The sequence below is a fragment of the Myxocyprinus asiaticus genome, chromosome 27 (genome assembly GCF_019703515.2).
Source record: "Myxocyprinus asiaticus isolate MX2 ecotype Aquarium Trade chromosome 27, UBuf_Myxa_2, whole genome shotgun sequence".
In the NCBI taxonomy this organism is placed as follows: Eukaryota; Metazoa; Chordata; class Actinopteri; order Cypriniformes; family Catostomidae; genus Myxocyprinus; species Myxocyprinus asiaticus.
This window is the reverse complement of record NC_059370.1, coordinates 19,765,903-19,778,608: the sequence shown is the minus strand read 5'-3', so window position 1 is coordinate 19,778,608 and position 12,706 is coordinate 19,765,903. Positions and strand designations below refer to the sequence as shown.

The window sequence follows — 12,706 nt, the reverse complement described above, 5'->3', positions numbered from 1 at the left end:
TATACTGTGCTTTTGTTTATATTATAGATCTGCTATAGGTCTTTTGTTTTTAGATATTGTTTGCACAATTGTTTTGTTGTTGTTATTCAATCGTACAAAAAAGAAGAAAAAACCACAGCACATCTGGTAAATTATCAGCAAGTGCGTAAGAAAAACAACTGAGATAAGTAAACAAGAAACAATATTCTGCACACTGCTGTTGCTTGCGAATAAACCATTTAATTAATTAATACAATGTTTCTGTCATGCGACCTTCATCGGGTATTTATTTGTTATTCAATTGTAAAAAACATCAAAACTTAGTCTAATGAATGCATTTTAGCCAAATGTGACTTCACCTCGACAACTTTACGCAATCTGAGTTATAAAATAATTTTTCCGATTACTCAATTAATCGTCAGAATAATCGCTAGATTTCTTGATTACCAATATAATCTATAGTGACAGCCCTAGTTCACTTGACCCTGACTGAACACATTTCTTTTATGGCATTTACATATACAATTTTTTTTTTAATGAATATCACAATCCGTCTTTTCAATACAAAGGCAGTTGATAATGACTCACTTTAAAGCTTTAAAAAGGAGCCAAAAGAATAATAAAAGTTGTCCATGCCACTTGTGTGTCATTTGACAAGTCTTCTGGTGGCAAAACATTTTTTTTTTTTTTTGAGAAACAAAATGAAATTTAAGTAATTTTCAAGTGAAAATCTAAAAAAAAAAAAAAAAAAAATAATAATTCCATTTCACATTCATAAGGGCTATGACTGAAGCTCGTTCACAGTGGCTCGCAAGAGAACTCGTGTTATTTAGCACTAAAAACAATGCTTTGAAAGCTTTAAAAAGGAGTCACTTTTAACTGCCATTCTTATGATATGAGAGACCATAAATTTCATTAAATAATTTTACTTTTGTGTTCTGCATAAGAAGGTCATGAGGGTGAGTAAATTATGACAGGATTTCAATTTTTGGATGAACTATTCCTTTGAAGAAATTTAGATAAACTAGTTGGCCTCACTAATCAACAACTCAGTAGTTTATGACGCATTGTGACACATACTCCCTACTCCTTTCTCCTTCCATCAGGGAGGAATGTATTAATTTCCTGGCTTGTCAGGTCCTGGTGAAAAAAAGCCTCCATTACCCAGGTAAAAAGAGAAATGCTGTATTAAATTACGCCCTACATAAACAACTGCAGGAACAGTGTGACAGAAGACATGAAGCCATCCTTTGTTCTCTAGATTTGATAATGCAAGACAGCATCAGTGCCATATGCTCCCACAAATGCCAACAAGTCATACATTTCCATCAGTACAATGCTTTCTTGTGCTTTTTCATTTAAAGTTGCATACACGAAGCCCTGTGCCATGTCAGTTTTTCTCAAAAATGATTCAGTACCAGCTTTACATGAGTCTGGCTGCCTTGCTGTACCACAATTGGCCTTTTGTGAGGGCATCTGAAATTGCCTCTGCTCCTTTTGGATTGCAGTTGAATGCTCATGCTTCAGTTTCACTGTTTTAAATACTCAGATGCCATCTGTCTAGCTGGGGTAGTAACAGATTTAAAGTCTACCTCAAAGTCTAGTGCGTGTGCAATGGTGCAGGTTTTGTTAAAGCCCGGATGACTGATGTGGCCTACACATGCTCTGAGTGAGAAAAAGTATAAAGAACTTAGAAATAAAGGGTTGTGGTGCATGCTGAATCGGTTGAGGCAGTCCTTACCAATTACACTGAGTGTAAAGTTGATGGCGAGGCTGCCAAATCCATTTGTGACGCGACAGATGTACACACCGGCATCCTCCAGTTCCACTTCTTTGATCTTTAGGCTCTGCTTCAGAACCTTGTAGCGGGTCCATCCTGGGTTCACATTATGCCCATCCTTCACCCACAGCACCAGCGGAGGAGGGTCCCCCTCCACCGGGCACGGCAGTCGCACTGTGTCACCCAGTATCGCCATCTGTCTCTCCTCCACATGATGACTCAACCATGGAGGACCTGAAGCAAAACAATGTTGAAGTAACAGTAGAGCATCTGCACAATTACAAAACTAATAACCAGAAAACTATTATAAATAATGTAAAATGCACCCTAATTCATTTAAAGGGGTTTTGCCTGGTCTCTGCTTTGATGGACAATACCTTTTTGTACAGTAGCCCAAAAACACTTCATTAGACACTTCAGTCATTCTTAAAAATGTATTGTTATTGAATGTATTTGCGTAAGAAAATTGTAAAGTAATATATATAATATATAATATATATATATATATATATATATATATATATATATATATATATATATATATATATATACTGGCGGCCAAAAGTTTGGAATAATGTACAGATTGATTTTGTTCTTATGGAAAGAAATTCAACTGATCACAATGTATAGTCAGGACATTAATAATGCGAAAAATTACTATTACAATTTTGACACTTTTTAAACTACTTCAAAGAGTTCTCATCAAAAAATCCTCCATGTGCAGCAATGACAGCTCTGCAGATCCTTGGCATTCTAGCTGTCAGTTTGTCCAGATACTCAGGTGACATTTCACCCCACTCTTCCTGTAGCACTTGCCATCAGTGTGGCTGTCTTGTCGGGCACTTCTCACGCAACTTACAGTCTAGCTGATCCCACAAAACCTCAATGGGGTTAAGATCCATAACAATTTTCCAATTATCTGTTGTCCAATGTCTGTGTTTCTTTGCCCACTCTAACCTTTTCTTTTTGTTTTTCTATTTCAAAAGTGGCTTTTTCTTTGCAATTCTTTCCATAAGGCCTGCACCCCTGAGTCTTCTCTTTACTGTTGTACATGAAACTGGTGTTGAGCAGGTAGAATTCAATGAAGCTGTCAGCTGAGGACATGTGAGGCGTCTATTTCTCAAACTAGAGACTCTGATGTACTTATCCTCTTGTTTAGTTGTACATCTGGGCCTTCCACATCTCTTTCTGTCCTTGTTAGAGCCAGTTGTCCTTTTTCTTTGAAGACTGTAATGTACACCTTTGTATGAAATCTTCAGTATTTTGGCAATTTCAAGCACTGTATAGACTTCATTCCTCAGAACAATGATTGACTGACAAGTTTCTAGAGAAAGCTGTTTCTTATTTGCCATTTTTGACCTAATATTGACCTTAAGACATGCCAGTTTATTGCATATTGTGGCAACTCAAAAAACAAACACAAATACAATGTTAAGATACATTTAACAAACCAAATAGCTTTCAACTGTGTTTGATATAATGGAAAGTGATTTTCTAGAACCAAATTAGCAATTTAGCATGATTACTCAAGAATGAGGTGTTGGAGTGATGGCTGCTGGAAATGGGGCTTGTCCAGATTTGATCAAAAATGACGTTTTAAAAGTCAAAAGTGATGGTGCTGTTTTTTACATCAGTAATGTCTTGACTATACTTTGTGATCAGCTGAATACCACTTTGGTGAATTAAAGTACCAATTTCCTTCCAAAACAGCAAAATCTGTACATTATTCCAAACCTCTGGCTGTATATATATATATATATATATATACACACACAGTTGCAATCGAAATTATTCAACCCCCCCCCCCCCCAAGACAGTAAGGATTTACAAAGGTAAGCTTTTCTGATGACCCAGAATTTTTAAACTTTACATCTATATCAGTTGAGTGACAAATTCAAAGTCATAGTGTGAATATATAATCTAATATTTCTAAGTAGCAGGATTTTTAAAAACTACAGCCATGTCATAATTATTCAACCCCTATTGTATGTAGCTGTTTTTTAAATATGTAAGGCTACACAAGTAATTGTTTTAAAACAAAATCAAGTTTTCAATCTGCAATGGCACTTATTTTAGTTTTAAAATTTAAGTTTAGCGTTGTAAGCAACAATTTATTTCTATGCAAAAAATGCAATTAAAAATAAGCTGTCTCAAAAGCTAATAGAGGAGATTATTTCATTACACAAGAAAGGTCATGGCTAAAAGTACATTTCCAAGGCACTTAAATTTCCAACAGACAAAGTTGGCAGCACCATTCATACATTTTTTAAATATGGTACAACAGCAACCTTCTTGAGATGTGGAAGAAAGCAAAACTTCACCAAGGGAAATGTTGACTCCAGTTGACTGAATATTCAAGAAGTAATTAGCAAAGACCTGTGGAGTCCTGGAAGAAGGTTTTATAGACGTATGACACTAAACTGAAAATGAGTTTTAGACTCATGGGTCAGCAGTACGTTTGGAGTAAGATGACAAGGTGATGACAAGAATGACACTGGAGGCGGGTCAGTCCTGTTATGGGGGTGTTTTGCGGCTGCAGGAAATGGCTATCCTGACTATGTGACTGACACCATGGATTCTTTCACGTATCAGGCCATTTTGGCATGAAAAATGTGATGCCTTCAGTGTGTAAATTTAAGTTCAGTGATCACTGGAGATTCCAGCAAGACAATAACACCAAGGATACATCCAAGTTGTCCAAAAGCTGGTTCAGGGATAGGTCGTGGAATGTCCTTAAATGGCCCTTTCAGTCCATCATTAAAATCCCATTGCAAACTGTTGTTGGGATTTCAAGGAAGCAGTGGCAGCACAGAAACCAAAGAATGTCAATGAGCTGGAAGCTTCTGGTCATGAGAAATGTGTAAAAATTCTAATAGAGAGGTGTCCGAAGCCTGAGAACACTTACCTAAAACATTTATTTGCTGTTATTAAGGATAATGGATGCTCCACAAATGAATGACTTTGGGGGTTGAATATTTTTGACGACATTTGTGGAGAGAATTAGTTATTTTTTATTTTAAAATTTTGGTAAAATGAACTCTTTGTTCTCAAAATCACTCAAATGTGTATTAAAAACTTACTTTGACTGTTTACTGAGGTTTTAGTTGATGTGTTTTAATTCACATCAACAGAATGTATTGCTGGTCAGGGGGGTTGAATAATTTTGATTGCAACTGTATATATATATATATATATATATATATATATATATATATAAAAACATATTTTTCAAAGTTAACCCTCTTTGGATGTGTTCACACTTGGCAGGTTTGGTTAGATTAAAACGAACTCTTGTGCGATTGCTCTGTTAGTGCGATTCATTTGAACAAGTGTGAACACTGCCATCGGAACCTTGGTGCGCACCAAACAAGCAGACCGAGACCGCCTGAATAGTGGCTCTCGGTCCGCTTCCAAACGAACTCTGGTGCGGTTCGATTGATATATGAATGCAACATGAACCAAAGACGTCTAAACGGACCAAAAACAGGAAGTAATTTGCCTAATACTGACCTCAAGCATACCTGGTTCTTCTCATTATAGGAGCTATGTTGCCCATTACAGTTCGGTACAGGTGTCGGAACCGCCGTCAGCCGTCCTTGTAGCATATTTTCATTTGTGTGTGCAACGGAGGAATTCCTGGCACTGTTTTGACTCCTTTACACATTTTATTGGCTTTTTTTCTCAGCTGGTAAAAATACCACCATATATACATATATAAATCTAACGAGTGCATTTCGCCCAGCAGCCAGCATTGTTTTGGATGTTCGGCAAAATATACGTCATAAAAGCTGTCCAATCAGGTTGTGACTTTTTCCTGATGCCTTCTGTTTTGTATCTTTAGGTTCGGTGTTAAAAATGCCAGTGTGAACGCTAAGCGAACCAGGACTAAATGTATTATTTTGTTTTTTGGTCTGGACCAAGAGAACCGAACTACAAGTGTGAACACACCCTTAATGTCTTAAGAAACTTCACCCTACTTTGGTCCTTTGGATCAAAGTGTCTAATGATATAGAGAAATGGATATTTTATTGTAAAGTGTCCAAATACTTTTTGGGACCACTACTGTACTGTATATAGTCAATAATATAGTACAGACAGTAATATTTAGTGAATATTTATTTTGTGAATTTATTACCCAGTACCATCATTTAATGGGGTGTATAAAGTTTGAAATATTCCACCGCCAGCAGGTAAAGTTTTCCTCTGTTTACTCCAAGCATATTTATAGTATGGAAAAAGGAAACATGAAAGACAAAGAGACTTAAGTGTGTTGCCTTTTGAGTGCCAGTGAAGTACATGAAGATTTATACACCCTGTGGACCGAAACGCTTCTTTGTGGTTCTTTCAGGTTACAATGAACGTAAAGAAAACACTCCCAAAAATGTGCACAAAATCTCTGACATAAAGAAAACACTTTCTCTTTTGCTCCTAATATACCTTGTCCCTCAAAAATATTGTGTGGGGGAAGTTGGGCACAATACTTTTTCGGGAATTTCTTTCCCTGCACAGTCCTTGCATTTACAAGGTCCTTTTCATTCGCTCCTTACAACTTGCAAAACTCCCATGAGCACCTGCTTTCCATTTCCTCTGGCCTGGTTGAGAAGCCATAGCACTAGTGTGTCTGAGTTTGTGTGTGTGCGTGTTGGATGGCCACTTTAATTCACATGTCTGGTACCGTCACGTCCTGTTGCTGCTCTAGCAGCTGCTGTGAAAATTATGGAAATTTAAAAATGACACTGCCCCTTAATGTACTTTTTTCTTCTTTCCTAGATGATTATCAGTTGGAGTGAAGTGTTTTCACCTGAAGTTGCTGGTTGCCATCCAGGAAAGTGCCAAGAGAAAAGGCTGTTTTGGTGCTGGAATTAAATTACAGTAAATTCCAGAATGTTAGACAGAGAAGGGCCTAGAATGCTCCAAGAATGGCAAAAAAATAAATAAAAAAATTCTGCAAATAGAGCAGAAAAAAGGTGGACAGGCCATATGAGATGGATCTCATTAACCTGGTGGTGGAATGAATGGAAAAGAGGAAAGCAACTCCTGAGTGTTTGCTTAAGGATATAAAAACAACATGGTGGCTACCACGGAGCAGAAGCTAAAGAAGCTCATTCTCATTTCTTCCACAAGCCATGCTTTACACACAGCATATACATTACACACATGATAGAGAATGTGTCAGAGAAAAGATGTGACTCACAGAGACTCGGGGAAAAATGGAGCAAAAGAAGGCTTGGGACCGTCATTAAAAATTGGTTCGTTCCTTCACGAATGGTAACTAAAAGAGTCATGTTTAATCTGACAGAAAAGCTTTAATGTGAAGTGTGAAGAGGCATCATAAGTCATGCATGCATGAAATATTGCCCATAACAGAGGGAAAGGCGAAAGGGGAAAGAGGCCACACACATGCCCCTAACACCAAAACATGTCTGGCTGAAGTCGATGGCAGACAGGGTGGCAAAACAATTCCCCTATCTGAGTTTGGTGGAAAACAGGCTCACTGGGGGCAAGAGGAGAGAGAGCTCTCGAAAATGTTTGGGATGGTGTGTGTTGGTGGATCAGGGCCCAAAGGCAGATGTTTAGGCAGAGCATTTTGAGTTAAGGCAAGGGTTTGTTGAGAATGTGTAGATCATCACTAATATGACTTGCCTGGCATATGTACCCCACTAATGTCCCATAAATCAACACCTGCTCTCAAAGACTACTATTTGTTTTTGGGACACACATAAGTCAGAATTTTAAGCAGGGTTAATGAATGACACTTAAGCTCCATTCCAAAACCTAGTGAGATGCAACTAGACAACAGTTTAATTTGTGGTCTGATGAAGTCTACTGAAATCTAATTAGATCTGATGTAGTCTCTTGGGAGTCTGATGAAATTTGATGGGGTCTGATGAGGTCTAAAGCAGCCTGATGTGGTCTTATTGGGTCTCTAGGGGGTCTGATGTGGTCTCTAGGGGGTCTTATTGGATCTGATGTGGTCTCTTGGTGGTCTTATGAAATTTGATGTGGTCTGTTGAGGTCTACTGTGGTCTGATGTGGTCCCAAGGGGTTCTGATGAGGTCTAATGTGGTCTGATGTGGTCTCTTAGGGGTTTAATGGTGTCTGATGTGGTCTACAGTGCATCTGATGAGGTCTCGAGGGTCCAATGAAGTCTTACATGATGTAAACTCGTTGGTAAGGTCACGCGTCACGTGAAGGAGGAGTCAGGAAGCACGTCTTGTTTACAAGAGAAACTTGTGCTGTTCACAAAGCAGAACAGTCCAAAACAATTTCAAAACAATATAAAATAAAATAAAAAATCATTTCCAAATAATAATAATTAAAAAAACAATGTAAACAATGACGTGCTTCCTGACTCCTCCACGTGACGCGTGACCTTACCAATGAGCTTACATCTTCCCTCTCATGAACGCACATCACATAGATGTACAGAAGTGAACATTTGTAGTTAAAAAGTATATAAGTATTGTTTTGTTTCTAAAAATAATCAATCGTTTGGGTTCAGAAGACATTTATTTGTCGACTGGAGTCGTGTGGATTAATTTGATGCACCCTAAATATGCATTTTGGACCATCAAAAAATGGAGGACATTCACTTGCATTGTTTAGAGGAGGAGGCCTGAAATGAAATCCTAAAAGTCTTAAATTCTGTTTTGATGAAGAAAGAAACTCAGATACATCTTGAATGGACTGAGGGTGAGTAAATTATCAGTTAATTTTCATTTTTGGGTGAACTATTACTTTAAGATGTTGCCTTATGTAGACAGTAGAAAGTGAAGCAACCTGTTAGGTTTAGGAATAGAAAGATGACAGATCAAATGTGATCCATCTGAACTGATGTCAGGTTTTTTTTTTACTTATGCTTCTATTGCTTTCTAAAATGCACCACGGTCTGTGTAACTATGCAAGCTCTACTACTAAGAGAGACAGACAGAAAATAAAAGTAGAAAAGTAGTGTCTCCATGTAAAGGCCTTGCATGGTGAGTATCTTTGAAAGACCTCCCAGGAAACACTCTCCCAGCACATTCAAGACCAAGATAATGTTCAAGACAAGATCAATGGATTCATGCTCCAAAAAGTTCATACACATTTATCTGCCAGCCTCACTGTGCGATAAATGAATACAAAGACATAATTCACTGTTGCTATGATGGGGTAATTTCTGTCAGTGTCAGCAGAATGGACGGGCACATAGGCCTAACCTGTTAAGTCTCTACTATGTCAGAAAAAAGTCCCAAGAATATGGACTCCCAGTGTTTCAAGCAACCAAGCATGCTTTACTCCATGACCCACTTTGTCTTGAACATCTTGATGTAGGTTTTTGATTTCGGAAAGGATTTATGGATGTGCCACACAGACCGCAGTAAAAGTACTTTTGAAGGGCAGTCTACACAGCTTTAAATTAACATCATGAGTGTCACAGGGAGAGCTTCAAACAGAGCTTGACAGCATGCTGCATAGAAAAATGAATATTAAGGAGGAGTGACATGACTATTAAAGGCAAAGGCAAGAGAGGCAGATAGAGAGAGAGAGAGATCGAGAGAGCGAGAGAGGGCACGGTGTGGTGCGTAAGAAAAGGAGGTTGAGGAGTACCACTGAAGACTATTTGGACGAGTGATCCAGGCATGGCAGCCAGTAAACTAACTGCTGCTGTCAAAGGACACGTGTACACAACATCTAGACAGTCCAATCCATTGTAAGAGCAAAAGGCCAACTCGCACATGTTTCTGTCAGAAGGCACAGGGATTATTTCATCTGAAAATCACCCGACCACTGTTACGAATCTGTTCAACAGAGCCTATGACCTCATAATAAAAACTGTTCAGTACAAACTGAATAAAATGTTAAATGTCACCAATAATTGTTCCTGTAACTCAACTGGTAGAGCATGGTGCTACCAACTCCAAGGTCATGAGTTTGATTCCTAGGAAACATGCTGATAAAATATATACACCAATCAACCACAACATTAAAACCACCAGCCTAATATCGTGTAGGTCCCCCTCATGCCACCAAGACAACGCCAACCCGCATCTCAGAATAGCATTCTGAGATTATATTCTTCTCACCCAAATTGTACAGAGCGGTTATCTGAGTTACCGAAGAATTTGTCAGTTCGAACCAGTCTGGCCATTCTCCACTGACCTCTCATATCAACAAGGCATTTCCATCTGCAGAACTGCTGCTCACTGGATGTTTTTTTGTTTTCGGCACCATTCGGAGTAAATTCTAGAGACTGTTGTGTGTCAAAATCCCAGGATATCAGAATGCTATTCTGAGATGCGGGTTGGCGCTGTTTTGGCGGCTCGAGGGGGACCTACACAATATTAGGCAGGTGGTTTTAAATCTACCTTGTAAAAAATATGCATCATGATTTAAAAAAATGCATTATGCTTCTAGATGTTTAGATATTATCTCTTCTATGAAAAAGTTCAAGTAGAGATTGCACCGGCAGCCAATCAGAAGGCAGCTTCTGCCAGGTCATCTAAAGTTTGATCTTCCACTGTCATGTGATTAAGATAGCAGCTTTATCTTCTCTCTTAGTAAATCTCTGGAAAAAAAGGGAGGAGAGCTGTGTGTGGAGGTCTGCTATAGGACTCTGAATGTGATCAATGGCACAGACAGATAGACCAAACACTGCAGTGCCTGGCCTTGGTATGGAATGTGACTCTTTTATCAGTGAGAGATAATGCCAGAGATTGATGCCTGATACTGTTTGCACAGAGTCACCTACTCTAACACAAACAGAGGGGATGAGAGGATAGCTAGGTAAACAGGTCCACTTACAGCTTCACTCCTTTTCAGTTGAAGACTTAGGCAGTCTGAATGCAGAGCTCTGGTTGCGTCACCAGCTGTCTCTTTACTGTGTGTAATCAGATCTTGAGCCTGACTTTGTACCACAATTAATTGCTGCCTCTGGAGCCAAGCTAACTCAGTAATAACACAATAAATCTGACATCATGCGAGCGATTTCTGCACACTTAAAAATAAATATTCTTCCTAGGATAATTTACAATGAATAAGAAATAATAAGTAAAATATTCTTAAAGGTGCTATATGTAATATTTTACTGTACTAAATCATAAAATGACCATAATATGCCATTAGAGAATTAGGAAACATGCTAAGTTGAAATACTGGCTTCTCCGATAACAATGCTACAGCCAGTATATTCTACTTTGAAGTTTCCATTCTGGCCGGAATTTATGTTTATGTTTTGGCCTGTGTGATCCCGCCCACTGCCCACTCACCAATAGTATTTAGACACCGCCGGGTTGCCAGATTTGAACAAGTTTGCAGGCAAACAACACTGCATGCTGCAGGTTGCTGGTGCAGATGCGGGTTGGCGCTGTTGTGGCGGCACGAGGGGACCTACACAATATTAGGCAGATGGTTTAAATGTTGTGGCTGATCGATGTGTGTGTATATATATATATATATATATATATATATATATATATATATATATATATATATATATATGATTTTTGATGCTTCTGTATATTTATGCATTGTCAGGGTGTTTTGGGTGAGTAATAGAGCATTACCAGGTGATTACTAGGGCATTACTAAATGGTTAAAATGGTTGCTTACTGGCCCAAGACTGGTCAAAAGAGACCTTCCCAAGTCTCAATGACAACCTGATCCCCAGATATTTGTGGGGATTTTAATGGAAGTCTTTAGGATTTTTTGCATTATTCTAAAATAAAAATGCGTTCGAATAAGAAAAAACATGATTCTGTATTTGTTTAAAACAGATACAATTTGTATCTATTTTTTTTTTTTTTTTTTTGCAGTTAATATGAAGGTTTTTTCAGTAAAAAAACAGTACCACAATTGATATATAGGTGGCACTCTTTCCAGATGAAACGCAATAATAAAAGATTGTGTTTAGTCAATATTAATGTTTACAATCAAAAGGGACATGCTTTTCACAGCCTGCTATGATGTGCTTCTGCCTTTCACAGCGTGAATATAGCAAACATTTGTATACTTAATTTGTTTAATTATTTAGTATAAATTTATAGCTTTTTTCTTTGTGTTACATTAAGGCCAAAGTATACTTCGGTTATGCATCCCTCCCGAGGATCATCATCGCCCTGCCTCTTCAGAGTAATGTTCTTCAGTGCTCACAACTGGAGTGGGCAGAGGAGAGAGGAGGGGCACAGTAATTTTTCCTCAATTGGCAGCATGTGATTGGTGCACCTGAACTTAATGAAGAGTCTCATCACCGCTACCTTTAAAAATTGAGCTCGCCTCTCCTCTGGAGACCGGTCTCTTCCAACTGGCTTCTTCGTAGGTCTGGGAAAGGCTGGACCTGCACCCCGGATCCATGGCGTGAATTAGATGCGACAGCATGGGATTGGAACACGGATGCTGGCCACTAATCCCCTTGCACACCGCGGCCCAGGGAAGCAGAGCTGCTAGGAGAAGCCGTCAGCCCTCGACGGGCTCCCTCCCACTATACCTGGACCTTACCCCCTCTGCACTACCTTCCTTCACATAGCCACATGCACCATGAAGACACCAGGTTTTGTACACTTTCCACTTTGGACACTTTTTTTCCCCCTTTTCTGTTTATTATTATTTTCAATAAATGCCTCTCAGAGGCCAGATGCCACACCCACTGTGTCTGTCTCTTGCTCACCCCGCTACACTGTCTTATTTTTTTGTTGTTGTTTTTTTGTTGTTGTTTTTTGCAAAGTTGTGGAATGTTATAGTGAAGCTTTACTTTTGCTTTTGGAGCAAATGAGAATGAAATATATATATATATATATATATATATATATATTTGCTGTGGTCTCTCATTCATTGCTAGTTTACCACACTGTAGTTTACTTTCGCTTTCCAAACCTGGAAATGTGAAAAGTGTCCATTGTTAATGCTTTCACATTATAGATTGAGAATGCATATGGATGGAACCTTGTTTACATGGTCCTATTAAAATAT

General features: G+C 38.5%; 1 protein-coding gene across 1 annotated transcript in view; it reads right to left on the bottom strand.

Annotated features, from left to right (window-relative positions):
- LOC127417640 (fibroblast growth factor receptor-like 1) overlaps window positions 1-12,706 on the bottom strand; it is a 59,968-nt gene that overhangs the window by 25,255 nt on the left and 22,007 nt on the right. Inside the window, exon 3 of the mRNA XM_051657704.1 lies at window positions 1,721-1,993. Coding sequence (XP_051513664.1) covers window positions 1,721-1,993 — 273 coding nt within the window. The remainder of the gene's footprint in view (window positions 1-1,720; window positions 1,994-12,706) is intronic.